Source organism: Coprinopsis cinerea, assembly GCF_000182895.1.
Source record: "Coprinopsis cinerea okayama7#130 chromosome 3 map unlocalized cont3.3, whole genome shotgun sequence".
Lineage (NCBI taxonomy): Eukaryota > Fungi > Basidiomycota > Agaricomycetes > Agaricales > Psathyrellaceae > Coprinopsis > Coprinopsis cinerea.
The window spans coordinates 3,588,134-3,615,875 of record NW_003307542.1 but is presented as its reverse complement, the minus strand read 5'-3'; the positions used below and the strand labels follow the sequence as shown (position 1 = coordinate 3,615,875).

Sequence of the window (27,742 nt, the reverse complement as noted above, 5' to 3'; positions counted from 1 at the left end):
ACTGATGCCTCCATTGAGCATTCGATTCTTGCCCTCGGTCGTCATCCCCTCTCCAGCGCCAATCAATCATTTCGATCGGTACGAGACTACAGCTTTGGACTGTAAAACTATTCACCTACGTTATCGGGATATCCCTAGCAATGCTCGCGCAACATTATGATCCATCTTTGCTGCGTCCGCCTGTGCATCTTTCAAAGAAAACCGTCTACATCATATCCGTCAGGTAGGTACGCAATCTCAATAGTGTAAAATGTAAATACTTACTCTCCAGTGCTAGCATGTCTCGCCAGAACCCACTCCGCTGGCCCATCCTCGAATTCGAGGAGCTGAAACTCCGTCAGGAGTGAGATTTGGTACTCCACATTCCAAGAAAAGTTCCAATCGATCAGCCTCCTCTGAGTATCGTTTGAGCGCCGAAAGTCAGAAACCATCCCCTCCCTCCTCGCGTTCCACGCTGGGCAAATGGGGCGCGCCTGAGATCCCGGCCGTATGTCGTCGATGCGGTGGAAAAGGTGAGGGTTGGGAAGCCCAAAGTTCATTCGGGCAACCAGTTCATTATGCGGTACTCCCGGATGTTCTTGCTCTCGTCGAGCCTCCCACAGGTTGAAGCCCGAGTGCGAAGCTTTGGCGATGTAAATATGGAATGCACGCGTCTGGTGTGAGATGTGGGTGTTGTCACGTTTCGACGCTGCGTAGTGTTTTTCAGTTTTGAAACCGTGGGTGGACTAGTAGGCGACCTGCTCACCTTCGTAACTTCGAAGCATCGCGAGGCATTCCGTCCTGTGTCTCTCGTTCCAATCTTCCCTCTGACACTGGAGACTGCAATAGACGACTGAATGGCAACCCGAACATTGAGCGCCCATTGTGATCTCAGTGTCGTACACGTCATGCTGGAGAGACGGCTGTAAGTGAAAGAACACAACGCTTTGCGCTGTGATCCTAGTGCTCAATGGGCGACTCACCGCGATACTATCGCATATTCCGAGCTCTTCTAACGAACTGTTGCTCAGGAAATCTCCCTGTTCCTTGACCCCGCGGATAAACGCCGTCCAAGAAGGAAGTTTTGACCGACCCATCTTGGTCCCTGAAGGATCGAAATCGTCCATTGCCGACCGCAACGCCCGTATTCCGCGAGGGAACAAGAGGCGGCTCTCGAGCGCCGTTTTGAGAGACGCAGTGACCATAAGTTCCAGGTTGCCGTCTATCTTCGCGTTCGGAAGGTTACGAGCAAAGATCGGCATTACGACTGGCGCAAGGAGGGCGACCGAACGAAGAGGGTGTTCGATGGGGGTGGTGGTTAGGATTAAAAGACGACAGCACAAGAGCACAATCTCGTAAGCCCGAAGACTCTGCTCGAGATCAAGTACAATGCGCGTCCATTCATCCAAAAACCTCGATGTGCGAAGATGCTGTGTGACGGCGGGGCTCAACTTGACAAAGGAATTGACGATCACAGCGACAACGTTGACGTGTTCGTTCACGCTGGACTGCGCTACTCCTTTCTGTTTAAGCTTAGGGAGAAGCTTTCCTCGATCTATCAATCCGTCAGTGAAGCTCTTGATGCTTGACGGGTCGGAGAGCAACCGAATGACGAGGGTTTCAGCGCTCAGCGGATGATCAACCCAGCGGGACATAACGAGTAGAATCGTACAGTGGCGTGGGCTGAAATGCTCCATGAGCGGTTCTCCTTTCGAGTCGCGAGTGGTCCAAAGTCGTTTAAGGATCTGGAACGTGAATCGAAAACCGCCATTTCCACTCGATCGTCCAGTAAGATGAACTGCGTCAAAGTACTGGAAGTCATGAAGCAGCCGGCTTGTACGGCGAGATTCTGATTGAAAGTCGTACTGTCCTCCAGGCAGACATAAACCCAGGCCAGGATACCATCCAGCTTCTCTAGGATGATGTCGATCGTTCTCTGTCTGAACGGAGTGTTTTTACAAGCGTTGGGGATTGATACCAAGCAGCCCAGGGCGGCTGTCGCTAGGGGGGCCATCTTCACGATCGTGGACTTCTCTCGTGGTACCAGGTCCGGCTCCAAGTGCATCAATGCGATGTCGAGGATCTCCTCCGTGTAATTCGTTTCATCGATTGTGCGCGATAAAGTGTACAAGGCTGGCGCGTGCCCTGCCTTAGCTTCCCGCAGCAGCTATTGGTGTATAAGAACGATCTGGCATAGACACTGGATTTGTGCAAAGTATGACCTACCTTGGGTGATATCTTTGCCATTGCGACGTCCTGCTAAGTTGTGTGGGCATATGGGGTTTCTGGAAGCGAGGTACATCGGCGATCGCCCGTTGTGTCCCGAGGGTATTGCCAAACAATCGACGGGCACTTAAACGCAATGGTGGCGGTCACCACCAGAAAGCAAGAGTGTTGACCTTGACTATCAATGCCCCAACTATACAAACGCTTACTGAGATTGTTTGCCAGGCTTTCGGTTAGAGATTCAAGGCCTTATCAAGGTCCTACCTCAACGCCAGGGTCCCAGTATCCAAAACCCGTCCATCGTCAATGTTCGATGCTCACCCTTCGATGCTCGAGTTTTGACTGTATTGTTTGCAGCTCGAGTATCTACTCTCAAGCGCCACAGAGTTTTGATATCGATGTTACCCACTAACGACAAGCTCTACGGGATGGGACGTACCCATTCAGGCAGCAAAAAGATCACAATATCGACTTCAAACTCAATGACCCCCTCCCGGAACACCAAGGTAGCGCGAGGTTATTGGGAGTGCTCGCATCAAGGCCATATTGGTTGGAAGGATAAGTATGCACAGCTACAGATGTGTACATTTATGACGCGTTAATTCCTTGGGCGTGGAACGCAGACGCTCGCATAAGATTGACAAGACTCAAACGATCACCTACAACACTCTTCCTCACACTCTTCCGACCAGATCAACTGGCGAGGTCGATGCCTTAAGAGAAGGAAAGTAGCGTCAATAAACACGAGAACAAGCGAGAACGGCCAGACTTACTCCATCTGCAACATCCCATACCGAAAACGCGAGGGGTACGATGCCTGCGAAACTCGAGTAGGGTTCGACGTATCAACCAACACCAAAAAATGATACTTGGGACCGACAATCCCAGACGAAAACGTGTACACGAACAAGAAGAGATCGTCGTTCGCCCTAGTCTCCGCTACAAGACTCTCGAACCGTACAGGAGACCAAGACGACCACGTCTCTGCACGGCGTCGATACCTCTCAATCGCTACCCATTTTTCTGGATTTTGGTTACTACCGTCAAATCGAGTGGATGCAAAAATACCGGGCTTGGTTTTGAGTGCGTCTGTTCCATATATGGCCACGAGCGTATCCATCGCTTCTCTGACGAACTCGGAGTCTCCGACAGAGTCGAGATGACGTTGCATGCAGAGCAGAAGAACCCGTCGCATATGGTGGGATACCCAGCGGTTCTGGCCAACGAGTTCTACAAAGTCATTCAGTTTCACAACACCATCGCGAACGACACGCTGGGTTCTCCGAAACTTACGATCGTGATCATAGCGCAGATTCCTGCATTCGTACTTGTGGACACGCTCCCAGTCGTCGGATTGACATTTCGCGTCGCAGTAGGTAACCGAACGACACCGACTACAGACCTTGAATTGACCCGATTCTCCAATGGCAAGATGCTAAAACGACATCAGCTCCTAGGCGCTGGTATAATCCCTTCGGACGGTTAGTACGCACGTGCAGATTTTGGCATGGCGATGGATCTCCAACGCAAGATTTCAACAACACTTCCTGGCGCAGCTGGGGTCCAAACAGGAAGAAGACAAACCACGCGTGGGCTCCTGGGGTGAGATCCAAAGGGTTGCCTCTGAACTTCTCCTGCACCCACGCCATCGCCGAATCTGGAATCGCGTTCCATGCTTCGTTCACAGCTACGTAGACACGGCGATAGTTCATGTGGTAGGTGATATGCATGAGCGAATTCTTGATATTTTGAGCTTCCTGCGCGGTTGACGATATTTGAAGGCCGTCCAAGAGAACAGGGAGTGTATCCATCTGAAGGAGATCGACTACAATCTTGGGAGTGTGACGAGGGTGGTAGCCTGACAGCAGGAAGGTAAGGGCAATGGAGTCAGCGAGGAGACGTCGATGAAAGGGATCGGTGACGATTCTGTGGGCGTTGGTGGCAACCTTCACGAAGCGTCGGTGGTAATCCTGGGAGAGGAGATGGCGTGCGAGGTCTGGGTCACAGAGGAGGAATTCAAGCGCTGCCCCCATTCGGGCGATACCGTCACAGATGCTTTTTCGGGCGGCGTACCCGGCGCGTGCGTTGTCGATATTGGTTTGGATACCATCCAGTGCTGAAAGGGTGTTGCCTATGTACGTTTTGACGACCGACGTTGGTAGTTTTTTCAGCTGTTCGAAGAGATTTCGACGTGCCGCTTGATGAGTGAGGACCGTGCCCGCGATCGACCACCACGTCTCGGGGGTGAACAAGCCTGACTGAGGTCCTTCGGAAGTCAACAACAGGATGGCACACTCGACTGCACATGGGGAGTTGAGAACTGCAACAACGAGATCTCCTTTGCTAACCATGACTATCGCCAAGAATGAGATTATCGTGGGCAGGTCTACTCTCTTTTCGCGGAGAAGTTGACGAACCCAGGCGAGGACAAGCTCCAGATTGTCGATAAGAATCAACGAAATACGGTGCTTGACCACAGGGATAGCGTCCTCGGATGATATCTCGGGGCTCGAAGCCCACATCATGATGAGCGAGATGCCTATGATAGCCCAATAAGCGTTTTGGATCTTGACGTCCCAGCGTCGGTGAGCATCTGGTGGGTCATTGAGGCCCGGTTTCCGCAGTTCTGGATCAAGTTGATTGACGAGGAACGCGAACTTCTTCACAGCTGCATCTTCGGTCCTTGGAAAATGAAGCATCAAGGGGTTGTCTATGTATGGTCTACGCTTGAGCATCTGCCGTCGCGTTGATGGATATTTTCGTCAAAAGATGAATCGATGACCTACATGGGCGAACATGTCCGGGAACTCGAGCAACGAAAAGCGTCGAGACGAGTTGGAGGTGTTCCGTAGAGCAGGAGGAGGCATGGTTGCCGTGGCGTATTCGAGTATGACCTGTAAAAAAGAAAGGTTGTGAGTCGTGTCACTGTTGAAGGTTGTTATCACTTGAAGTTATCTCCGCCGCATTTCCGACTGTTCACGTGATCTTCTGAATAAGCGCCCAAGGCAACCGAAGCCTGAAGGAGAAAACGTTCACGACTGAGACTTCATCTGGGGATATGATCTAGTGTCCCTCTCTACTACTGGGCCGAGCTTCAGCTCTATTGGGCCACCAGGAGGAAAGATACTATTCTGTCCCCTCGAGCTAGGCTGGCTTCCACACGTGCCATGTATATGTTCAAATTTGGTGACCGGATCGTTCTGGCATTGGTATTCGGTACACAACACTTGGATCGAGCTGAAACGACAAATAATGAAAGATTTTGAACGAAAGGCGTTGCCAGTTGGCTAGCATGAAATCGGAATACGACAATGGAGGCACAGGAATACTCGAATTGGAAGACATTCTTGGGCGATGGTAGGCTGCATTCTTCGACACGGTCATGACTTTGGAAAGAAAGTAGCATGCGGCTTCTCAGCGTATTTGTAGTCATCGGGCTTAACAAAAGAGACAGGAGAGGAGGAGGATGGCCCACTGCGCCGGTGATGAGACCTATCCAGAACATCGTCCAGCCCTAAACCATTCTCTTCATCTGGACGATCTGGTGAAGTTGGATCATCCAGTGTTATACTCTCGAACGTTGTGGATCGCCTACGTAGTGCAGATGGAATACAATTCATTAGCCCAAATGGCAAGGTAGACAGATAGACGTGGGAATAAACCAGATCTAGACATACCGACTGGTCCAACCACGCCGGAGTGAATCCAAGATTGTTTACTTGCTCGCATCGACTCTCGACGATTCAGCGTGTAGAGCATCGTGCAGGAGTAGACGCTTCCCAAAGGTAATCCTAAGCCTGTTGGAACTATCATAAAGAAATAGTAAGTATATCACAATATCCCTCGCCGAGATTGACACGAGGGTAACGTACCAAGGGTGGTGGGTGCAATAGCGATGGGGATGAGAATGGCGATCGAGTTCAACGCTGGGGCGCAGCCCGCCATTATCGAGAGCCGGGTCACCTGTTTCACCAAGCTAGCGCCATAATTTTCAATTAGAATCGTGTAAACGCCTGTCGGGGACGGAACCGAGAAGAGAAGAGGGGTGAGAGGAAGACGCACCTCCGAGTTTCGCGCGAGTGGATTTGAGAATGCCATAGTTTGTAGATGAGACATCCAGAGATGGCGACGTCAGCTGCGACCGCCAGCGCCATCGTCACGCTGAAAATAATCGATAGAAATGCGGTCAGCATTTGAATAAGCAGCCAAATAGAAAAGGGAGTCGAGTGCGCACAGAACAGCGGCGATGTGGTTCCTCCTCTCATCTAGTCGATTGAAGACGAAAAAGAGGACTATGGCACTTATTGCAGCGAAGAACTAGTCCAGAACGTTGGCTGTCACACGTCTATGGATCACAAACGAGCGGCGAGCCCACCGACGCGAAGGATAACCCCAAAAGAATGGCGGTGATCGGTTTAATGCGGGAGCTACGAGAGTGCAGTTTGTTAGAGGTTGTGTAAGATTGAGAGTCGAAGGCTGAGACGTACAAGAGCCAGTATCGCCGTACCATGAAGCACTGCACTGCTATCGAACTCAGGACCGAGGTGATAACGATGATATGGAAGGGCCATTCGAGGATACCGCTCGTACTTGACGCATCGTCTGAAATGATCTCGTCTCAGCCCATCAAAGTCAACCAACGGACATGCGTACTCCAATTGTTGAACATGTACTTCGTATTCGTCAACCTCCTTCGTTGGATCGCGCGAATACAGAGAAAGAAGTAGCGACGCACCACATACACCAACGCACATCCTCCAAACACTCCAATTACGTCCACAGCATAAACGAAGAGAACAGGAAGTCTGATATGCTTCGGATCTTTGGCTGCTCTCTCGCTGCGAAGGTAATTCGTGAACATGGTGGTTTCGAGTCCGAATATGCCGACGTTGATATAAGACCCTATCAAGATAAACCTAGCGGACGGACATGTCGCGTTAGTCGATACACACAACGACACAGAGAGCTGGAGGAAGATAAGAAAATAACTCACGACAAGTTCAGTTGGGCGGACATTCTACCAAGCCCTGGCCATTGGAATAGGCTAAAGCCTAGCGCGCGTTGCTGCTGGGAATGCCCAACCATGTCTAACCCTAATTCGAAGATGACGAGAGGTGAGACAGGGGCACCGACCTACGTCATGCGCAGAGAAGAGTCCCTCCGCGCGCGGAGGTTAGCCTGCCCTAAACGATGCGATTGTCCCTGGGGTGAGCTAAATGGTCGTGTTACACGCCTCCATCTGAGCACCTTGCTCAGAGTTTCAATCCGTACGCGGGGGAGTTGACCTGACAGTGACTTTGACCTTTGGTCAATGTGTTTATCGTTTTCAACTCTTCTCATCAACAACTGCAACTACTTCGACGGGAAGCCGACGACAATAACCTCAAAATCTCACCCTCAGAGCGAGGGAAACGACTTCGACGAAAAGTGTGACATTGCCAGTGGCAAATTCGGAGGGCTAGTTCGTCGTACAACAAATTCAAGGGAAGCCATCATGTAGTTACAATGCATGTCCACTTTACAGAATATGTCAAGCAACATCATTCACATGCAGCAGGGTTCTTTGCACTCCTTGTTCAGCTGCCATTCAGGTTCATGCGATCGATACCTGGAATGAGTCAGTCAGCCCTCTTCGTCCGTAGCCAGAAAAACAATCTCACATACTGGATTTGAACCATCCCGCTCCGGATCCTCGAAAAGTTGGACTGGCGCGACTCGAGCTCGGGATTAGAAAAGTCCATCAACAATAGGAAATGGTATATAGGCCCGATATCCCCAGACGCGAAGCGGTACCCCACGAGATGGTGTTCGTTCGCCTTGGCCTGCTCCACGAGGCTATCGAACCTGACTCCCGACCATAAATACCATTTCTGGGCTTCGCGTCTGTATTCCTCGATGGTGAGCACTTCCTCGGGACGCGTAGCGCCTATCTGCGAGCGTAGAGAAACGTGGATGGCGGATTTGGAGTGGAGGGCTGTAGGTCCTAGAGCGTGTACGAGAGTCCGCTGGGTGGAGTTGATGAGGTAGGCGTCGCCCATGTCGTCCATTTGGCGTTGGATGATCACCAGGTGGAGGTGTTTGAGACGCGGTGGGAGGGCGATACCCAGTTTTGTGAGCGCTACAAACGTTAATTAACGTCGTTGGCCAGGCTAGTAGCTTTACGTGAGAGAAAGAGCTTACCACGATGGTCTGAAGCGAGTATGTGACACTCGTATCTGTGGACGCGGTCCCAGTCGTCGGATTGACAAGGCTGGCCGCAGTAGGTAACCGAAAGGCAGCTGCTACAAACATATAGCTTGTTGCTCCCTCGGCGACCTACAAAGGAAAATAGCTCCTGATGCTATACACGCACGTTAGCATCGAAACCATTAGTAACGCGGTGGCCACTTACTCTCGTATTTTGACATTGAATAGGATCACCCGCATGCGCCTGGTAGAGAGCAGCCTTCCTATGGTTGTAAACCACCTGGAATAACATCCAAGCATCGGAAGCGGGGGTCGACGAATACGCGCGTGTCCCCGCCAACCTGCGAAGGACGGGTTCCGGAATTCTACCGAGAGCAGCTTCGACTGCCGTGAAGACACGACGAGACGTCATCCTCGAAGCGATATGAAGCAGGGATTTGGTCAAGATGTGAGCGTCAGCGGTCGATTGGCATTTAATCAGACCGTCGGCGATGACTGGGAGAGTGTCCATCTCCAAGAGGTCGAGGATGATTTGGACGCTGTGCTCGGGGTGGTAGCTCGACATTTCGTAGATGTGTCCGAGATAGTCAGCCAGAACGAGTTGGTGAACGGGGTCGGTCATGAATTTCCGCGTGTACATGGTGATTTTGGCGAACCGTGTGTGGTAGCGTCGTTCAAGGAGGTAGGAGGAGAGCCGGACTTCGGAGGAGAGGTATTCAATGAAGCTGTGGGTACGTTTGACGTTTTCGTAGCATCTGAAGAGATCGCCGCCTTCCTCTAGGGTTTTGTCGAGTGTAGATTGAACATACTCCATGATAGTGACGATGTTCCCAACGAACGTCCTGACGGTGGACTTGGGTCGAGAAAGTAAGTTGTCGAAGAACATTTTTCGAGACGACCGATGCTCGTATATGATCCCCAAGACAGGCCAGACTTCCTTGAACCCATATGCCAGCAAGTCAGTAGCGGAGACATAGATCTCGACAGCGCAGTCTATGGCGCATGGAGAGTTAATCAACGCGGCGCGAAGTTCGCCTTCCTCGATGATCATTATGCTGAATGACGAGAACATGGTCGCCCAAGCCGCCTTGTCCGTGCGAAGGATATACGCGATCCACGCTAGAGCCACTTCGAGGTTTTCCAACATGATACCAGAGAGAACCCGTTTCAAATCGGATTGGCTGCCATGGATGCTAGTGGCAGACATGAGGATCAAGCACAGGCCGTGGAGAGCGTGATATGCCTTCTGGGTCTTCGTCTCCCATCGAACATGGTCGGCTCTGGTATCAGTGGCATTTGGTGGACTGATGACTGGATCCAGGCTTGATATCAGTCTTCGAAACTTCTCGATCGATTGGCGTTCGGTTTTGGGGAAATAAGGGAGGAGAGGGTTCTCGAGAGCGAGGTTATCGCGCACCATCTAAGACTCATGCGTTAGGCGAATGGAAATAAAAGGTCATAGAGAGTCGCCACTTACACGGTTTATCGTCGACCTCATGATACCGACGGGGTCTGGAGGTGCGGGCATGTAAGGCTGCCATGTCGAACCAGAGGTTAACCGGCGTCTCATTGCTGCAGGTTTCGCTGATCTCGCCTGGTGTGTGGAAGATGGGTGGCGATTGACTGTCGATTGAAAGGCAGATCATGTCGAGTTCAAAGTAACTTATACGAATCACAACACCGTCCGTATCACGTGGAGATGACTATTTCCACCTATTTCCACAGTGGCCACTGGCGAGAGCTGAGCTCTGCCCTGTTCTCTGCGCAGCCTAGCGTAAGTACCCGCCCAACCATAGTTTGTGAGTTGTCTGGGGAACAGGAGACTCGAATTGATGAAGACGAAGAAAACACTCGTGGGGTCAATTTTAACTGCTCGTGGGCGTTTATGATGTTCTTCGGCGCAATCCACAAAAGCTCGTCGTCACCGTGCAAGTGAAAGGGCTTGCGTGTGACCTCGATGGGAAGCGGAGGAAAAACATGGCGTTGGCGCCTGATTCAAACATCTGCAAATGGGGCACGCGCGACTCGGAGTTTATTGGAAATTAAGCGCTCGTCATTGTTTGGCATTGCCCTGTGAACAAAACGGGGAGTCTACTTACACGATTGCTCATGTTACCTGGCGCGCCCTTTGGATTACCACAGGTCCAACCGTCCTCAATGGCGAAGATATCATCGAAGGTCAGCCACACGTTCCCTAAGCGAATCAATAGCCTTATGCGCGCCAATAGCTGCTGCGGGACGCCAAGGCAGGGAACGCCGATGCCTTACGCACCTTATCGCGTGAAATCGATGGAAGGAATTGCACGCAGAGGTCCTCGACGCCGTGTTGACGCACTTCCAGGTAGACCTAGTACCGAGAAACAGGTCCGAAATTGTGAATATGGCCCCACGAGCGACAGCTGCCCTGGGCTGCTTGGCGGCGATCCTCAACGCTTGCCAGAACTCCCCTTTGAAACCACAAACCATCGTTGCCATTCTCGAGCAGCTCGATGGCATTCTGGCATGGATTCACGTCTCTCTGGTGGACGGCCTATCCATCAGTCGCGACCGAGTCATGCAAGCCAGCTGTTTCATGACCTCCGGTACTTTGGCCCAGCTCCTCTTATTGGATGAACGAGTGGAAGGGCTTATCTTCGACTCACCGAAGACGTTCCAGATATTCGAGACGATTTGGACCGCTCGCGACTCGAAAGGAGAACCGTTCATGGAGTACTTCAACCCACGCTACTGTACCATACTCCTCGTCATAACCCGATGGGTGAACCATCCTTTGGGTGTTGACAGCCTGGTCGGTTGCTTGCTCTCGGACCCTGCACGCCTCAATGGACTTTGCGAAGGACTATCGGCTCGAGCGAACTTGCTCCCAAAGCTTAAACAGAGAAAAGCAACACAGTCCCAGGTGGATGAGCACGTTGATGTTGTTGCCAAGCTCACTACCGGGCTGGCCAGGGCAAGCCCAGCCATCGCACAGCGTCTTCGCGCGACTAGGTTTCTCGTTGGATGGACGCAAACTGTTCTTGATCTCCAGCAGAGTCTCCGAGCCCGCGAAAGTGTTCTGCTGGCCTGTCGTCTTCTCATCCTATCCACTACAGCCATTGAACATCCACTTCGTTCTGCGACCCTCCTCGCACCAGTAATAATACCGATCCTCGCTGGAAATCTTCCAAAAATCAAGATCGATTCCGATCTCGAACTCCTGCTCACTGTGTCTCTCCGAACGGCAATCGAGAATCGCCTCCTCTTCCCTCGTGGAATCGAGGCATTTCAGTCTGCAATCGACAGTTTCGATCCTTCAGGAGTCAAGATGAACAAATTGAAATCGGATGCTTGGAAAGGACTACTCTCGGTCCTGAAGGACCAAGGTGAACTTCTGAGCCGAGGTACCCCGGCAGAGTTCAGGATATGTGATAACGATTCGGTGAGTTAACGTTCAGCTCGCGAGCGCCATCCCAGTGGTGCCCCAATCCAGGCTCTTCTAAGTTCTCACTTCGTCTGGCCAGCACTATCCGTACGCCAGTAGGACCCCAATGGTAGCGCGATGCTCGCATTGTCATTCGGTGGTCTACTGCAGTCGAGAGTGTCAGAAGAAAGATTGGGACCAAAGGCATAGGAGGGAATGTCACGTGATGCTTCGAAGCTATCAAGGTGACCAGATCATATTCCTCTACGTTACCACAGGAGTCTAAATGCCAAAACCAACTCATAGCGTCGAAGGATGAGAATACTCACTTCTCCCACCGAACGCGCGCATTCCAAATCTATCTAGCCAATTCCTTCTTCAAAAGCCTCCCGGAGTGGGAGGATCGACAAGCGCAGGAGCATCCGGGAGTGCCACACAGCGAGCTCTTTGCCCGAATTTTGTTTGGCCTTCATAATCCCAATGTTTTCTATCGCATTGATGATCAACGCCTGAAATTGCAGTCGCAGGCCACTTGCCCGGCATGGGAGGCGAGGAGACAGGAGATATTTTCCAATTATCGACGCTCAAACGATACCAAGAGGAGGCTGGTTGATTGGATTGTTGCTTGGAACATGGAGTACCAAATCTCCTTTCTTACCGAGTTCCAGCTCGTTGGGGTCGGGGATAGGGAAGAGTGGGTTTTGAGGCGACATGTTACCTGTAGAGAGTAAGTGCCTTTATATTCGATGAGACCGTCGCCCTTTCTCTGACGGGTACAACGCAGAAGGCTTCCCTTACAGAATGCACAGGAGGACGCCAGGAAGATGGATCGTGATTTAGCGCGAGCGATGCTGGGAATTCAGTGATGCCATAGATAAACAAAATACTCTCCCATGGCGTGACACAGTAGCCTTATGTCCCTTCTCCCTCGGTATTCCGAAGTCTATTTTCTCTTGTGATATGTGCCTTAACGGCAGCCGTCAGTCAGCCACAATATGTCGATTGGACTTCATCTCGTCGAGCGCTTGCAGGTGTTCCACATGGGCACAGCCACAAGTTGATCCAGTGGGAGGTGAATGTCGTCGCCCTCCAAAACAAACAAATGGCATGATCAGGTCCAGGCAGCTCCGGTCGCATTCGACTTGTTCCCATCCATGGCGCAACCGCGGGGCGTGGCTAGTGTGGCGAAGAAAGGGTCGCATAATGACAAGGGAAACGGCGAAAATGAGTTCAAGGTACGTCGTCATTATCCCGCTCTATTGACTAAACGCCCACCTGGATGATTACGATTGTCGCCCACGAGTCCCGGATTTGCGGGGCGTTTCTCCTGATCTTCAGGCTTCTTGTACTGATGTTGACTTCCCCGGATTTGCAGACGTGAAGACCTTCGCTCCCGCTCCTCCACATGGAGTCTCAAATTCGACAACTCCGAACGACTGTACCCTGCTTGGAGCCATCGAACCACGGACTCGAGACGCCTCCGTTCCCGACTCGACCCCAGCTTCATCGACCGTCGCCAAACGCTTAGCGCTCTCGCTTTCGTGGGATATGGATGAAGAACGGAGCGCCTCGAAGACCCATATGACGGATCCTGAGAGCAACACGGCAAAACGTCGGTAACCGTCGGCCCTCCCGTTGCATAAAAACACTCGAAACCACTTCCACACCACCCCCGTCGACCCATCCTCCCTCTACTCGACGTCGAAATGGGCAGGCTAGCGTCGCTCTTCACCACAGGGCTCCTGACCCTCCTCGTCGCCGTACACGGCGTCTACGCCGACCACTGGGTCCAAACCTGGGGTTCGATGCCCCAGCTGACCGAACCCCACAACCTCCCTCCAGCGCCCTACAACGAAACCGGCCTCGTCTTCCGCAATACCACCCTCCGCCAAACCGTGCGCGCCACCATCGGCGGCGACTGGCTCCGTATCCGCATCTCGAACGCGTTCGGAGTGTCAGACCTGCCCATTACCGCCGTGTCCATCGCGTTACCAACGAAAGGGAGCGCTGGCGTACCGACTATCCAACCTAGGACATCGAGGAAGGTGACCTTCAGCGGCGAATCCTCCTTCATCGTCCCCAACGGTGCACAAGTTCTGTCCGACCCTATCCGCTTCTCGACCCCCCCCCAATCCATGCTTTCCATCACCATCTACACCGCGCAAGGCCAGACCACGAACTACATCACCTCCCACCCTGGAAGCCGCACCACGAGCTGGATGGCGCGTGGAAACCAGGTCGATGCTTTGGACCTGGAGAGCTTGGGTGAGGATGAGCGGGCGAGCACGAATCACTGGTACTGGGTGAGCAGCGTGGAGACGTGGGCAGATGACAACGTGGGCTCGTTGGTCATCGTTGGTGACAGTATCACGGATGGCAGAGGAAGTAATGACAACAACAACGACCGGTGAGTAGACCACGTTTAGGAGACCTGTTGGAAACTGACGAGATCCGCGTTTCGTACTCTCTTCCCCAACCCACCCCGCGCCTCTTCTCCATTCCACCATCCTCGACCTTCAATCATTCGCCCACCAGCTGGCCAGACCTTCTCCTCGCTCGCCTCCAATCCTCGCGTCAAACCCGAGACATAGCTGTCATCAACCAAGCAGCAGGCGGCAACCGCATCCTCTACGACGGACTCGGACCCAACGCCCTGGGACGGATCGACCGCGACGTCCTCGCCCACCCCGGCGTCAAATACGCCATGATCTACGAAGGCGTCAACGACATCGGTACCGGAGCCACCACCGAGGAGGCGCAAAAGATCATCGGCGACAGGATGATCTGGGCCTACCGCCAAATGGTCGAACGCCTCCACACAAGCGGTATCCCCGTGATTGGAGCCACCATCACGCCTATGTCGGGTCCTGGACAGGGCTACGGCCATCCTACGCGTGAAGCGACGCGCCAACGCGTCAATAGGTGGATCAGGACGAGCGGTGTGTTCGACGCCGTCATCGATTTCGATAGGGTTGTGAGGGATCCTGAGATTCCTGAGCAACTGAAGCCAGAGTACGACACAGGTGACTACTTGCACCCCAATGTCGCCGGCTTCCAGGCAATGGCCGATGCCATCCCGTTGGACTTGTTTAGGAGGCTGGATAGGCTTGGGAGGGGAAGAGGCGGAAGGGTGCCGCCTGGTGTGAGAGATCTGTAAAATGTATCGGAACGCGTAGTCTTTTGAATTCAACGTATTCTTCGCTCTAGCGCTGATTGACGATTCTTTCCGAGTGAAATGGTGTTCTAATTATACCAAGTTAGAAATGACAATCCAAGAGCTCGACGCGGAGTCACGTCTGATATAGATAATGTGGAGTTACGAAGGATTTGTTCGACGGTCAACGACAGCAGGAGCTCTCGCAGCTGTATTCAGTGAATTCTCCAGAGCTATATCTGATCGGAAGTCAACTAAGTCTCAACCGACCTCGAACTAAGGGCGATAATGGACGTACTCGAGCTGCATCATCCCATGAGTCATTCTCGACTCCTCCCTCGAATCAATCTCATCTGACGCATCATAAAGGAACAACACGTGCAGCCTCGAATGTCCAAAGGGGAACACGAAAGCGCACAACTTCCTCGTACCCTCGCTCTCCTCGACCCTCTTCACCAGCGCGTCGAAGCGTTTCGGGGACCACGGAACCCACGCTTTCGCTCTCTCCCTATACTCATCGAACGTCACCACTTCGTTCGACTTCTTCCTTTCTTTCTGCATTGACATTTTCCAGTGCACAGTGATGAGTCTTCGCTTATCGAGGGTTGCGTAGTCCGGACGTTGTTGGGCGAACATCGTGTTCAGAGCATCGAGTTGGCCGGATTTGAAGAATCCGTCCATGAAATTCGCGATTCCGTCCAAAGACCTGAATCGGTGTTTCCATGGGACCCAGCGGTCTTCTTGTTTAAGTGCTAAAGGATTATGATGATAAATTGGTCGGAAAAGAGAAAATGAGCACGAGGTTAGCACGCACCTCGTCGCGTCTGCTTGAGCATTGAGCATTCGTACTTGTGTAGAGCCTCCCAGTCGTCTGTCTGACAGTCCTTGCAGCAGTAGACGACGGAGTGACATCGGGCACAGGCGAACATCTCGTTGTGGTCGTTCAGCTCCTCGACGTGGGGACCCTAGTTCGAGGAACACTGAGTCTCAAAACTTGTGGGAGAAGATGCGCGGTACTCACAGGGATGTTGTGGCAGTAGTTGGGAGGTATCCAATCGTCGACCTCGCCCACGAGACGGTTCTCCTCGATCTTCCCAAGAGTCCTCTTGTTCAGCGTGATGAAGACGTGGAACTGTTCAAATATCTTCGCGCCATGATGCCCAGGAGCCCTCAACCTCTGCAACACATCCTTCGGCAGCGCCTTCCACTTCTCATCAACCGCTGCCAACACCCTATCCGACCTCAGATGCCCAGCGACAACCTGGAGAGAGTTGAACAACAACTTTGCCTCGTCCTCCCTCCTCGCTCGAGACAAGTCGTCGAACATGGTGGTGATGAATCCCAGCTCGACGAGTTCGCAGAGGACCATCGGCGCCGTGCGTGGGTCGTGGTTCAGCCAGTCGCATATGCTTTGCAGGTTGATTCCGTTCCACAGCCACCACTTGACCATCGGGACGAAGCGGATAACGGAGAGGACCTTGGATCGGATGGCTTGAAGAAACATGAAGAATTGAATGATGTAGTCTTCTTTGACGAGGTATGGACGGATCCTCGAGTCCCAGGAGAGAACGTCGATGACTTTCTGGATGTGCATAGTGGACCGAAGGATATCCTGATCCTTGGGGGACGGCGCCAGACGTGAATAGGCCTTGAGATCGTCGAGGTAGGCCACGATGTTCTTGATGAAGAGATTCATTTGAGCCTTGGGCTGACTGGCAAAGTGATCAAGAATCGCCCGGCGATACAGCTTATGAATAAGCGTGTTGTAGAGGAGCCCAACAATCAACAGTCGGTTGTCCACTGTTTCCAGATCATCGTGGGGTCCATTCGGAGCCTGCCGCAAAACCAGAGAGACGAGACACGGACCGATCCAAGGAGAGGAGAGAATCGCGTTCAAGAGTTTTTCGTCGCTGTTTAGGAGGTACTTGACCGTCTTCACAAATGGCTGTTCCTTCGACTGAGAACCAGACAACATGTGCTCGTGCCACGAGAGAATACCGTCGATGTTGTCGACGATGAGATCCAGCAGTTTGGGGTCATTGAGACTGACCGCGTGACATACCCCGTCAAGGGAGGTAGCTACCCTGCGCAGGAGTATCCATGAGGAAATTTCCAGGGGGTTAACTGGATTCCCGCGAGGCTTGGGGGTGTCGAGGTGAGTGAGGAAAGTGGCCATCATCTCGACCCTCCATTCGGGTTTGGTGGGCCAATCAGCCATCAAGTTGTCCATGGAGGTTAAGTCTCCATCTTTAACGCGTTCCAGATGCTGGTTCAGTCGAGGTTAGTATCGTATGTCCCCGATACGTTTCTTTCAATGGTGCACCTGTTCGAATTCTTCTCGAGAGGTGAATTGACCTGATTCACGGTTGCCGGTGCGTTTTGTTTTCCTTTTGCGCATCTTTATAGCTTTATGTGTCCTTAGACAGTTTGAAATACGAATTATTTGAAACCAAGTATTTTCTGGGGATTGGAGAGGCTGTTGAGAGGGTTTGGAGGAGAAAAGAAAAGCGCGCTGCGCGCGTGACGTGACTTGCCGGGATTCCAATGAAATTTGATGGCGGACCTCCAAACTCGGCATCCGGGCGATCGCGCTCCATGTTGTGGTAGGGTAGGTAGCTAGATTAGATTAGATTGTACGTACGCTATCACATCAGCGCCTGCTCGGCGCCAACACACATCTCTTGGCTCCTCCCACCACCACAGCAACACGCTCGACGCGATTCCGAGCTACTACGAAGCCGTAGCCCACTCCAATGTACTTGGTCAAGATGAAACGTGGTAAGTACAGAGGTGACGTCTGGATATGCAAAGCACAGAAAAAACCGCTGACAACTACCCCGGGCGTTTATATAAGGCTTATGTCCATGAGTGGTTTAAGAAATCGTAGGGATGGGAGAACGTTCAAAAATGTCGGAAACCCTTTATGAGGGTAGATGGAATTTGACGATATCCGGGGGGTTTCCCAGAGGAGGGAAGGAGCAACTTTGCAAAACCCAATCCCTGTCAGGTCTCAGAAGAAGGCGAGATGATCAGACTTGTTGGAAGTATTCGTCCCAGACGGCGCACTCGTTCGAATCCGGACTCGGACGTTTCTTGAACCTCCTAGCCAATAGCATAATCAATTTCAGCCTTGAAAGGGACACTGAGAAGCAAAGAAAACGCACTCGATGTGAACGACATTCCTATGAAGGTTCCATTTTTCCGGCTCCAGGCTACTCTGTCTGAACTCAGCAAGGACGACAACCTGCGTAATTGAATCCCAGGAGAAAATGACTTCGAGCAGTCGGATATTAGCGCCTGTCTGCGATCGATAGTCCGCGATGATTGTATCGCGTCTCGCCTCCATCGCCGGACAGTCGAGTTCGCTATTGCTCGCCGTTCTCCGAAGTTCATCGAAGGTGAAGAATATCCGTTTGATCATAGTAAGACTGAAACCAGTCCGTGCAATTGCGCTTTTAGAACCAACCGAACCTGGGCAGTCCATCTCCATCCTACATTCCCACCCGGCCTCGCACAGACGACGGAACATCCTGACTGCCAGGTACACCTGGAATGCTCGTGTGTGCTGTGATCTGTGGAGATTTCGCTCCTTGCGCACTAAATATATATATCGCGTTTGAATTCCGCGAAGAAGATTCAGTGGATGGCCATGCTCACATCGGTAACTGCGGTTCATCACGGCACATTCATCGCGGTGTCGAGTGCTCCAGTCTTGATTTTGACAGGCGGTAGTGCAGTAAACTACCGAGTGGCATCCAGAGCAAGACTTTGGAGAAGTCTTCATTGGACTGGCGCTATCATGGTCGTGCTTACAACGCCAATTCATCAGTGGACGAGAAGCGAATGTCGCGGCTAAACTTACTAGATCATTATCGCACAGCGAAATGGGATCCTCCGAGAAATCCACCATACATGAGTGCTGAAATTGAATATCTTGAAGAAGGTTGGACCAGTCTCGTATCGGGCTTGCGAGCTTTAACGAGGAGCTCAAAATGCGTGGAGGGATTTGATCCATGGCCTCTTTAAACGCCTTGTTAACTCGGAGATATCCTAGAATGCCTCTCCATCCTAGGGCAAGACCGGATACGGTGTGTCGGCCGAACGGGTCCTTGCTCGCTTGTGGAATAATGCGCGCAAGAATGTCCAGAAGTTTTGGTAGAATCGGCGCGAGTGCGGATGGGCTCGATCCGGGGAGAAGCGGGAAGAAAGCGCCGACTTGGGCTAAAAGTAAGACCTTATCTTTTAGCTGGACCTGTGGAAGTCGGCTCAGCTCTGTCGTAGCTTCAACCCCATAGCGAAGGTACTCCGAAGCTTGGAGACGCTTCAGGATTACCGAATTCTCTCCCAGCCAGGATGCCAGCTGGAAAAGACCCAGTGTGTGTCCGCACAATGAAGATGCTGATACCCCTCCTACACGCTGCAGCTGGACCACCTGAGCGACGCGTTGGCGGAGACATTCGCAGAATTGGGCGAGAATTGTGGGAGAGGAAAGAATGAAATCGACGAAGAAGTCCCGCCACATGGGGTTACTGATGCATAGTTGCATCGAGGCCAATATGGAGCACTTGATGGGATTATGCACCTCAGAGAACGGTTGTCCTTTGTGATCCCGTGAAGTCCAAAGTAGGTGAAGATAACGGAGCCCGCTGGGGGAGCCAAATACGCCCGTTCCGAGTCGTTCATTGAGGGATGTGAGGGCATATAGCATGTTTGAGCCCATGAAGACCTGCATTTGATTGTAGGAAGATTCAGAGCACTCGAGGAAGCAGACGGTGAGCCAGTGAGTTATGGCCTCCAGGTCGTCCATCAGCAAGTCAACCGACTTGTCTTCAAATGGCGTGGCGCGACAGAACAGCAAGCATTGACTGACGCAACCGAGCGCGCGAGAGATGAGCGTATCCACCCGGCGGGATCCTGAAACTCGACTGGGTGCCACATCCCGCCGTAGATGGGAGAGTGCGACCTCGAGTATCTCGGGAGTGTAGCTGTCGGTGTTGATTAAGGAAAACATCTCCGTGAACGCTGTTGCCTCCCCATTTCTGGCTCTCGCCATGATCTGTGGAACGATCAGACAAAGAAAATGGTGTCCCCGAAGGTCAAGTCCTCTTACTGCTGGAGATATTCTAGGCATGACAAGAAAGCGGTTTGTTGAGTAGGATTGTGGAGGATGACGATGCAACCACTAGATCGGGGGAGATCAGTGGACGATAACGATCATTAAGTGGCTATGCTTTTGTGTGCTCGTCGAGTCAGGGGACTCATGGGCCATGGTACCTTATGGAGTCATACAGCGAGAGCCGTCTCACGCCGAGAAGAACACCTCAACTAGCTGGCCGCTGCGGCCATCGATCAGACAACAGACACCCCTGTGAGCGCTGTGGATGGGTTCTCTATCGTGCTGGCTAGGAGATTGAGACAGCGAGTCTCTTGTGACCAGGGATGGAGGTCGTGTCCTTCAGAAGGATAGAGCAGATCAGGCCTACTTGCGGCCCCGAAGCATCAGCGTCTGGTGGGAAAACGTGTGGGCGCTTAAATTAACGCCCGTCGCCTCAGTCACGAGGACCTTCGTTGATCACAGCCGCAGAGGCTTTCCCACACACCTCGAACTGTGCTTATCGATTGCCACTGCGATTTCTACGTTAGCTGTGAACAGTCATGGCGCGTAGCTCCTCAATCGGGGGCAACTCCGGCATATCCAATCAGGATGCAACCTCGAAAACCGTCAACTATCTCCTACTCGAGCACAAGGTGCTTCACGACACACCATTTCCAGTAGAGGTATCGCAGACACAATATGATCAAAAGGCTCATCATCTTCGGCCTGTATTCGCACAGGCTTTGAAGGATGAATTTGGTCTGCAGGTTGACTTGCAGCATTTGCGGCTTTGGAAGGTACGATTCCGGCTCTTATCGCATGAATCGTCAGGTCTCACATTCTTCGATGAAGCCGAAAATCCCTTTGACAGTCGATGCACCACTCGGGGAGGGATGGTTCGTGAAGAGTGTCGAGAGTTTTCATCAATCTTTTGAAATCATTCCGTTCGTCGACACTCTCAGATCCCGCCTACGAAGCACGATCGACAATCACGACCTTATCCATATCATCGTCACCATCAGCGACATATACAACGAGGGCAGGCGAACGCTACCTGTAGTACCAGGGCCAGTGTCGGCGTCAAAGCTTCTCCATCCAGTGAGTAATGTTAGCTCCCTGGAGCACATCCGAACGTAACGTATATCCAGGCGATAGAAGCGGGATACTTCACAGTCAACAAGGGTAGAGACTGGAAGTCGGTCCAGAAGCCAGAACGTCACTCCAGAGACATCAAAACCTCTCCGCAAACTACGCTCCCTATCATCCTCATCGGCTTCTCCATGATTGACGTCACTGCCACCGATTCGGGAACCGCCAAAGCCTTGTGTTACGGGGACAACTTCGAGCCCGAACGATTTCGAGTCCATCTCGATACCTGGGTTCAAACGAAGCTGTATAAAGCTGAGGTCGGGTGGCTTCGTGCGACGATGACGCCGCTTCTTCAAGGCGGGTCTGTCGACGCGAACCATTACTGCAAGCCCGAGGACGCAATCAACGACCTCTCCAAGCGCATTGATTTCCTCTACCCGTTCGAAGCTCCCCCCATCGTCTTCGTTTCGCTTAGTGGCTTCTCCATCGGGGAGAAACATTGGGATATACGCGTCTCTTCGAGCAACGTCGATAGCCGAGGCTTCACCGTCAATATCGGGAGGACGAGGCAGTGGAAGTCGCTCAGTAACACCCATGTCCATTGGCTGGCATTCCCGGAACACGGCCTTCCAGGCCAACAACTCTGCGTTGGCGAGTTCAAAGCGAGTGGACTCAACCCCTCCAAAAGAAGTCAGACAGGGACCGTCAACTTCTCTAGGGAATTCAAGAATGGACCACCATCGTTGTTCTTTTCCATCAATAACATCGACGCTGAAGCCCCAGAGACCCTCAGGGTCCACGCCAAGGTGTCGAACATCACAGGAAGAGGCATGGATTGGAAGATCGAACAGTGGAGCAACACCCGAATTCATAACGTTTCGGTTTCGTATTTAGCTATCGAGGACTAGCCTATTTTTTTGGTGTGCTCACAGTCAAGGCGTAGTCGATCCGGAACTCCTGTATTTGAGAATGTACGAAGCTATGCAGAAATCGACGTCGGGAAAGAAAAGACATTGTTGGGGTCGTAGAGAGTCTTCAATCGTTGCAACCTTGGATAGTGGTTACCATAATACAAGTGTTGCCCTGTTAGGTTTGCGCGTTAGCTTTGATCCCCTGAAAAAATCTGAAGAAGGGACTGACAGTTGGCCAGGCGATCGTCAACATAATTGGTGTAGGCGCTAATTGGCGGTAAATATTAAGACCACAGCTAGAGTGAAGAATGAGCACTAAGTACATACCCGTATTTCCACCCGGCTGGGCTGTTATGGACAATGCTATCGACCATGCCTGTGAAGAGGGAATCTATCAAACGCTCCTTCATGTGGGTGAAGAGATGAGTCAACACGCACCGTCGAGCAAAGTGAAACCTGACGCAGGGAAGGGAGGGAAGAATGTCCTCCCATAGAACTGGAACAGAAGCAACGAATCACGGTGCGCGAAAGACGACTCATCAGCGCTAAACTGATTGATCTTTGAAGTAGGGCCCCCAAAACTTCCGATTTGGATGAACCAATTCTAAGCAAGAAAGAATCAGCGAGCCACCCTAAACTCAAAACTTCGACGATGGGCGTACCGTATTCGAGCCGAGCCCATTACTGCCAAGGTACCTCGTGAATGCGTCAATCGCATTGGTCGTCATCAGCTCGTCCGCAGGAGTAAGAAGAGACTTCGCATAGAAAGTATCATGCTTGCCCCAACTCCACTGCCCAAAATGCTCGACACTCTTCAAATACGTTCCGTCCGTCTTGGAGCTCCATCCCACTGGAGGCATCCCATTAATCAGACCAGAGATGGCGCTCTGGAATTTTGACGGGGAATCGTAGAAGGCACCGGAAAGCGAGACAGTGAGTTGTCGCGTTCGAATGTCTGGAGCGATATAAAGTTCCGCTGAAAGCTCTGGCGCGAAACCGGCGTTATTTCTGACGAAATGCTGGAAATGATTGATGATCTTGGAAAGCTCGGATGGGGAAAGGGTCCATCCATACTCAAAAGTCGTTGTAGACGGGGGCATAGGGAAGGTCTGTGATGTGATGGAGGTGACGATTCCGAAGGATGGCGCGGAACCTCGAATGGCCTGAACGTAGGTAAGCTCAAGGTTCATCGATTGATGGCAGAAAGCGTACCCAGAAGAGATCAGGATGCTTGCTCTTCGAAGTAACAGCGACCGTCCCGTTCGCCAACACGACCTCCGCCTCTTGAACCGTATCCGCCAAAAGCCCGTGCTTCCTCGCCATGAAGCCATATCCACCAAATGCTACAACCAATCGTCGTTCAGAGACCCAGCATTAGTGGAGTAAACGCACGCTCTCACCTGCATGGCCTCCCACAGCGACCAGTGGACACGTTCCATGTGGCAAGACGCGGTTATGGTTTCCCAAGGACGTCGCAAGCTCTCCTAAATGCGTTCCAGGACCAATAGTCGCCCTATTGGAAGCAGAGTCGAACTTGACCGCGTTCAGATGCCTAAGATCAAGGACCACGAGTCCGTCTTTTCCTCCCAGGCCACTCGCAGCATAGCTGTGCTGGAAGAGAGGCGTTTAGCCTCTAGATGACTGATGTGTGATAGAGTGAACTTACCCCTCCACTCCTCGAAACGACTTTGTAATTGTGTCTAGCAGCGACGCGAACAACATCCGCTACTTGTTTTGTATTTGACGGGAAGGCGACTGCTGCGGGCTTGAGTTGGTATCGAAGGTTGACTGTTCACGAAAAAAATAAGGACTTCTCAAACCAAGAGACTGTGAAATGGAGGAGCTCACATGCAGCCGAAACATAGCTATACCCCGTATCGTTAGGGATGGTAACGTTGAATCCCAAATTCTTTAGATCCGAATGAAGGGAGGCCGACGCGCTAACAGCCGCCGCGTTCACCCCAGAGCCCTGCAGCGAAAGCGCGACAATGCATGACGACAACAACGCCTTGAATTCGACCATAATTCCCAGCCTTTTCCGTTCAATGGTCTACCAAGTCTGGTGACCGCGAGAAGCGAGGAATGAACTCGAGTGAGAGGATAACGATTCAAAGCACGCACCCGTTCCTATTTATCCACTAGCTTCTCTCGCACATAAAACCCCGATGAACTCTCCGAATTGACGTCGGCACCACCCTCAGTTACGTTTCCCGAGACGCAATGTGAAACCCAAGACCATCGCCATTTCCCCCCTTCTCACCTCCCAAACGGGGTATCACCATGCTTATACGAAAGGCTCCCAAGCCAGACACCCCTCGACCTGAGACGGCAAGGCAAGAAGAAGTCGCTTCCACCGACGAAGCTCCGTAACCTCCGAGTGTGAAGACGATGTGACCTTGATGGGAGTGAGTAGTTGTAAAGGCCAATTCCGACTTAAAGCCTGAGCAAAGGAGCTTCGAAACTTGGCGATGTGGGTCGGAAGGTTTGCTTCCGTGATCCGACACTGGGTACAAGGGTTCCAAAGACCTGAACGACATCCATGCAAAAAGAGCAGAAAATACGCACCAAGTCGATTCGCAGCAAAGATTTTGAATGGCGTAGTTCGCTGGATGTTCAAAACGTTGCCAAAGCTGTATCTTCAAAGGAGCAAAACCCATATGACCCAGCCCCTACGACTGCAAGGCCTGAAATCCCATATGGAAATCTTGTCAACGGGTCAAACGCACAGATAGGGGCACAGAGCCAGAGACGCGATCATCAAGGAGCACCCGGCGGTATCCCAGTGACACGGTGATGCAAAGTTTAACGCCTCACAATGACGTCGTCCGACCATTGATCTCCACCTCACAAAGCCACTATTCATCACGGCGATCCATCCAGAGCTGCGCTGTGACGAAGGTGGGTCGGGAAGTTCAAACACCGGAGGGACTACGGTCCGCGGCAGTCCTAATTGAAGAAAAAATACATTGCAAAAGTGGCTAGATACATCTGTACAGGCGCATAAACATAATCGCATAGGTCCATCTGATCCAATGTACGCACCTGTGTGCACTCCTCTCGACGTTCGACCCATATCACCACCCATCTGGAAGCTCGAATACGCCAGTTGGATCATATTTCTCCTTCACGCGCAATATCCTCTTCCAGTTCGACTTGAAATACAAATCCGGAGCTGCGTGGAGCGACGGTCAGCCAATTCGCTTCAGAGGAGCTAGAGAGTCACTTACCCCCTTCGCCAAGTCGATCGTCGATATAGTTTGCATAGGCACTGTTAGACGGGTATATGAGCGTGACAGCAGGTAACCACCGGGACTGGAACCTACCCAAAATTCCGAGGCCGCGGACTGTTCTTCAGTATCGCGTTGACGGCGTCTAAGAGCGTGAACTAGGGTGAGCAAGACATAATGGTCGCCTTCGCGCCCACTCACCGTCCAGAAATTCGAACCCGCCCTCGGGGTATGGCGGAACGTTCTCCCTCGTCGAGGCGTAAAGTTGGATTCCCCACAGCCCACGGCGATGAGGAAAGGCGGTATCCTCAGGACGTTTATCGTTGATAGCCGAGTCCCGCCCTCCAAACAGGTCGAGCTGGATGAACCACCATCCCTGGAAAGTAGGAGGGTCAGTCACCATGAAATACGGGCCTTTTTGAATGTGGATAACGCACTAATGGAGTCTCAAAACCCTGGGTCGCGAACACCGTCACGAACTCTCTCACAGTACCCTCACGGAGCCCCTCGTCCTCGGGTATGACAAGACTCTTCGCATAGAACGTATCCCTTCCGCCAGGTTGCGTCGTATCGAGGGAGCCACCAGCCAAATTCTCCGCGCTATGAACATAATCCCCAGAATCGAAGTTGACTCGAGTCGGCTCCACCCCAATGCCATCCACCAATGGCTTTAGCGTGCGATTCAAGTCCAGCCCATCGCTAGATACAGGAGCGTACCACCCTCCAGAGAACCCGAATCCAACCTTCCCGCTCTCACTCCCCCGCGTCAAGACTGCTTGGAGACCAATCGCCTTCGGGATGTCGGGTCTCCTCGACCAGCGTTGGTAGTGGAGGAGCGCAGTGGTAGCTTGGCTTATGCCGAGGTTGGGATATGAGACGGAGAATATCGTAGCAGATGGCGGCACGGCGAAGGTTCGAACGGTGGTGGAGACAACGATCCCGAGATATGGTGCTGCGCCGCGTAATGCCTACAGGGATAGTGATCAGCACATACGGTCTGTACAGATGAAGCCTACTTGCCCAAAAAAGCTCTGGATACCACTTCTCCGACGTGGAGACAAGAGTCCCATTTGCGAGGACGACTTCCATTGATTCGACAGTGTCGACTGAGAGACCCCACATCCTGGAAGTGAAACCATACCCGCCCAAGGCTGTTGGGATAAGTTGAGCCGTTTGAAATATGAACGATGGAATGCTGACTCACTGGCATGTCCACCCCATCCAACATACGCGCAAGTACCATGAGGCAAAGCTCGTCCGTACTTGTTCAACCCAAGAACAACCTCGCCCAGCCTATTCCCAGCTCCAATGACAGCGGTGTTCTTATCGGTGTCCACGCTGAGAGTCTTGATGCTCGAGAGGTCCACGACGATTGCGTTGGGATGTATGCCGAGGCCGTGAGCAGCGTAGCTGTGCTATAATATCTAATGAGCATGACTGCTGAGTCGATGGTGAAACCGATGCCTACTCCACCACTTCTTGCCACCACATTGTAGCCTCTCTCGTATCCCACTTTCACGATCTGAGAAACTTGCTGTGCTGTCGAAGGAAAGGCTACAGCGGCTGGATTTGGCGTATAACGGCGGTTGACTGTACGGACGGTTAGACCGTTTCTCAAATGAGTTCTCGATCCTTGTCGCTCACAAGCTTGGGAAACATTCACAAATCGTTCATCCGTCGGGAAGACCACATCGAAGCCCTTTCCAGCTAGGTCGTTCGTGAGGCCATCGGACGTGGCTGCAAGCGCGTCCGGCCAGCAGTACGAGGAGAGAATCGAGAGCATGGAAAGAAGAAATACGCCATCGGGGGTCAGAAGCTGAACCATGATTGGGACTGCAGTGGGGACGCACCATGTCTTGCTCCAATCTTTAAATGCCACAGTGGAGTGCTTCGAGAAGACGAGAACCACCAGCTAGTGTCACTACTCAGCGTGCTTCACACTGAATTGGTTACGGTATTCTGGGTGTCGAGGAAGTCGTCTCGAGTCGATTTATAGCATCTTGTCCCAGATGCTGATGAGATCGAGAATTAAGGGCTGGACTGCAAGAAGTTGAGCGGTCTGGCGATTGGGAGTGCCCCAGAGTTAACAATGGCCAAGGGCGACATCCAATGTCGCATGTACATTCTCGTCAAGATGTCACAGTCTTTCCAAACAATTTTGGCACCGGCGTATCTGAGGAGGGCGCGGTTGGGGCGCGGCAGAGAGTCCAGTTGGTTGCGAGAGTCGGGGACCGACATTTTGTCATTTTCCCAAGCGGATATGTTGCGGCTGTAATAGTCTTAGCCTTGGCATCAGATTAGATCGACATTGCTTATCTTATCTCACTGCCCATGAGCCCGAATTGCACCTTTTCTGACGACCTATTTCTTCTTCCAACTTGCTAAAGGGCCTCCAGTCATAGTCCTGCATGAAAAGGAAGAGTTCAAAAAGTTCAATGATATTTTATGTAACTGTGTGTCCCGAAACGCTCTCTC

The 27,742-nt window shown here is 52.1% G+C and overlaps 11 protein-coding genes across 11 annotated transcripts; 3 read left to right on the top strand and 8 right to left on the bottom strand.

Moving 5' to 3' along the window:
- Positions 1 to 260: 260 nt before the first annotated feature.
- On the bottom strand, positions 261 to 2,226 carry CC1G_09300 (hypothetical protein; the record flags this gene model as incomplete). Its single annotated transcript, XM_001830983.2, has 5 exons — positions 261 to 688; positions 746 to 902; positions 963 to 1,777; positions 1,846 to 2,146; positions 2,206 to 2,226. 5 exons carry the CDS (start codon positions 2,224 to 2,226, stop codon positions 261 to 263), a joined length of 1,722 nt encoding a protein of 573 aa, XP_001831035.2.
- Positions 2,227 to 2,860: 634 nt separating this feature from the next.
- Positions 2,861 to 7,066, bottom strand: CC1G_09299 (hypothetical protein; the record flags this gene model as incomplete). Its single annotated transcript, XM_001830982.2, has 12 exons — positions 2,861 to 2,918; positions 2,979 to 3,435; positions 3,499 to 3,640; positions 3,699 to 4,940; positions 4,992 to 5,099; positions 5,887 to 6,011; positions 6,078 to 6,181; positions 6,268 to 6,366; positions 6,440 to 6,522; positions 6,581 to 6,632; positions 6,693 to 6,807; positions 6,859 to 7,066. 12 exons carry the CDS (start codon positions 7,064 to 7,066, stop codon positions 2,861 to 2,863), a joined length of 2,793 nt encoding a protein of 930 aa, XP_001831034.2.
- A 683-nt stretch (positions 7,067 to 7,749) lies between these two features.
- CC1G_09298 (hypothetical protein) lies at positions 7,750 to 9,961 on the bottom strand (the record flags this gene model as incomplete). The annotated part of the gene is made up of 5 exons (XM_001830981.1): positions 7,750 to 7,813; positions 7,870 to 8,323; positions 8,386 to 8,545; positions 8,597 to 9,811; positions 9,869 to 9,961. The coding sequence occupies 5 exons, from the start codon at positions 9,959 to 9,961 to the stop codon at positions 7,750 to 7,752; spliced, it is 1,986 nt and encodes a 661-aa protein (XP_001831033.1).
- Positions 9,962 to 10,771: 810 nt separating this feature from the next.
- On the top strand, positions 10,772 to 13,411 carry CC1G_09297 (hypothetical protein; the record flags this gene model as incomplete). Its single annotated transcript, XM_001830980.2, has 4 exons — positions 10,772 to 11,809; positions 12,070 to 12,518; positions 12,576 to 12,622; positions 13,167 to 13,411. 4 exons carry the CDS (start codon positions 10,772 to 10,774, stop codon positions 13,409 to 13,411), a joined length of 1,779 nt encoding a protein of 592 aa, XP_001831032.2.
- An 86-nt stretch (positions 13,412 to 13,497) lies between these two features.
- Positions 13,498 to 14,948, top strand: CC1G_09296 (lipolytic enzyme; the record flags this gene model as incomplete). The annotated part of the gene is made up of 2 exons (XM_001830979.1): positions 13,498 to 14,198; positions 14,327 to 14,948. The coding sequence occupies 2 exons, from the start codon at positions 13,498 to 13,500 to the stop codon at positions 14,946 to 14,948; spliced, it is 1,323 nt and encodes a 440-aa protein (XP_001831031.1).
- A 69-nt stretch (positions 14,949 to 15,017) lies between these two features.
- Positions 15,018 to 17,436, bottom strand: CC1G_09295 (hypothetical protein). The gene is made up of 5 exons (XM_001830978.2): positions 17,269 to 17,436; positions 15,967 to 17,211; positions 15,760 to 15,910; positions 15,244 to 15,697; positions 15,018 to 15,184 (listed from the first exon to the last, which is right to left on the bottom strand). The coding sequence occupies exons 1-5, from the start codon at positions 17,341 to 17,343 to the stop codon at positions 15,130 to 15,132; spliced, it is 1,980 nt and encodes a 659-aa protein (XP_001831030.2). The 5' UTR covers positions 17,344 to 17,436; the 3' UTR covers positions 15,018 to 15,129.
- Positions 17,437 to 17,974: 538 nt separating this feature from the next.
- CC1G_14308 (hypothetical protein) lies at positions 17,975 to 18,366 on the bottom strand (the record flags this gene model as incomplete). Its single annotated transcript, XM_002911731.1, has 2 exons — positions 17,975 to 18,047; positions 18,110 to 18,366. The coding sequence occupies 2 exons, from the start codon at positions 18,364 to 18,366 to the stop codon at positions 17,975 to 17,977; spliced, it is 330 nt and encodes a 109-aa protein (XP_002911777.1).
- Positions 18,367 to 18,631: 265 nt separating this feature from the next.
- CC1G_14307 (hypothetical protein) lies at positions 18,632 to 20,076 on the bottom strand (the record flags this gene model as incomplete). The annotated part of the gene is made up of 3 exons (XM_002911730.1): positions 18,632 to 18,739; positions 18,808 to 20,001; positions 20,056 to 20,076. The coding sequence occupies 3 exons, from the start codon at positions 20,074 to 20,076 to the stop codon at positions 18,632 to 18,634; spliced, it is 1,323 nt and encodes a 440-aa protein (XP_002911776.1).
- A 524-nt stretch (positions 20,077 to 20,600) lies between these two features.
- On the top strand, positions 20,601 to 22,037 carry CC1G_09293 (hypothetical protein; the record flags this gene model as incomplete). Its single annotated transcript, XM_001830976.2, has 3 exons — positions 20,601 to 20,837; positions 20,893 to 21,138; positions 21,189 to 22,037. The coding sequence occupies 3 exons, from the start codon at positions 20,601 to 20,603 to the stop codon at positions 22,035 to 22,037; spliced, it is 1,332 nt and encodes a 443-aa protein (XP_001831028.2).
- CC1G_09292 (glucooligosaccharide oxidase) lies at positions 21,665 to 24,063 on the bottom strand (the record flags this gene model as incomplete). Its single annotated transcript, XM_001830975.2, has 9 exons — positions 21,665 to 22,212; positions 22,270 to 22,307; positions 22,368 to 22,416; positions 22,479 to 22,644; positions 22,703 to 23,203; positions 23,253 to 23,383; positions 23,441 to 23,651; positions 23,707 to 23,828; positions 23,889 to 24,063. The coding sequence occupies 9 exons, from the start codon at positions 24,061 to 24,063 to the stop codon at positions 22,109 to 22,111; spliced, it is 1,497 nt and encodes a 498-aa protein (XP_001831027.1). The 3' UTR covers positions 21,665 to 22,108.
- Positions 24,064 to 25,114: 1,051 nt separating this feature from the next.
- On the bottom strand, positions 25,115 to 27,092 carry CC1G_09291 (hypothetical protein; the record flags this gene model as incomplete). The annotated part of the gene is made up of 9 exons (XM_001830974.2): positions 25,115 to 25,212; positions 25,268 to 25,308; positions 25,364 to 25,412; positions 25,469 to 25,643; positions 25,705 to 26,219; positions 26,284 to 26,418; positions 26,472 to 26,682; positions 26,736 to 26,857; positions 26,912 to 27,092. 9 exons carry the CDS (start codon positions 27,090 to 27,092, stop codon positions 25,115 to 25,117), a joined length of 1,527 nt encoding a protein of 508 aa, XP_001831026.2.
- Positions 27,093 to 27,742: the final 650 nt, after the last annotated feature.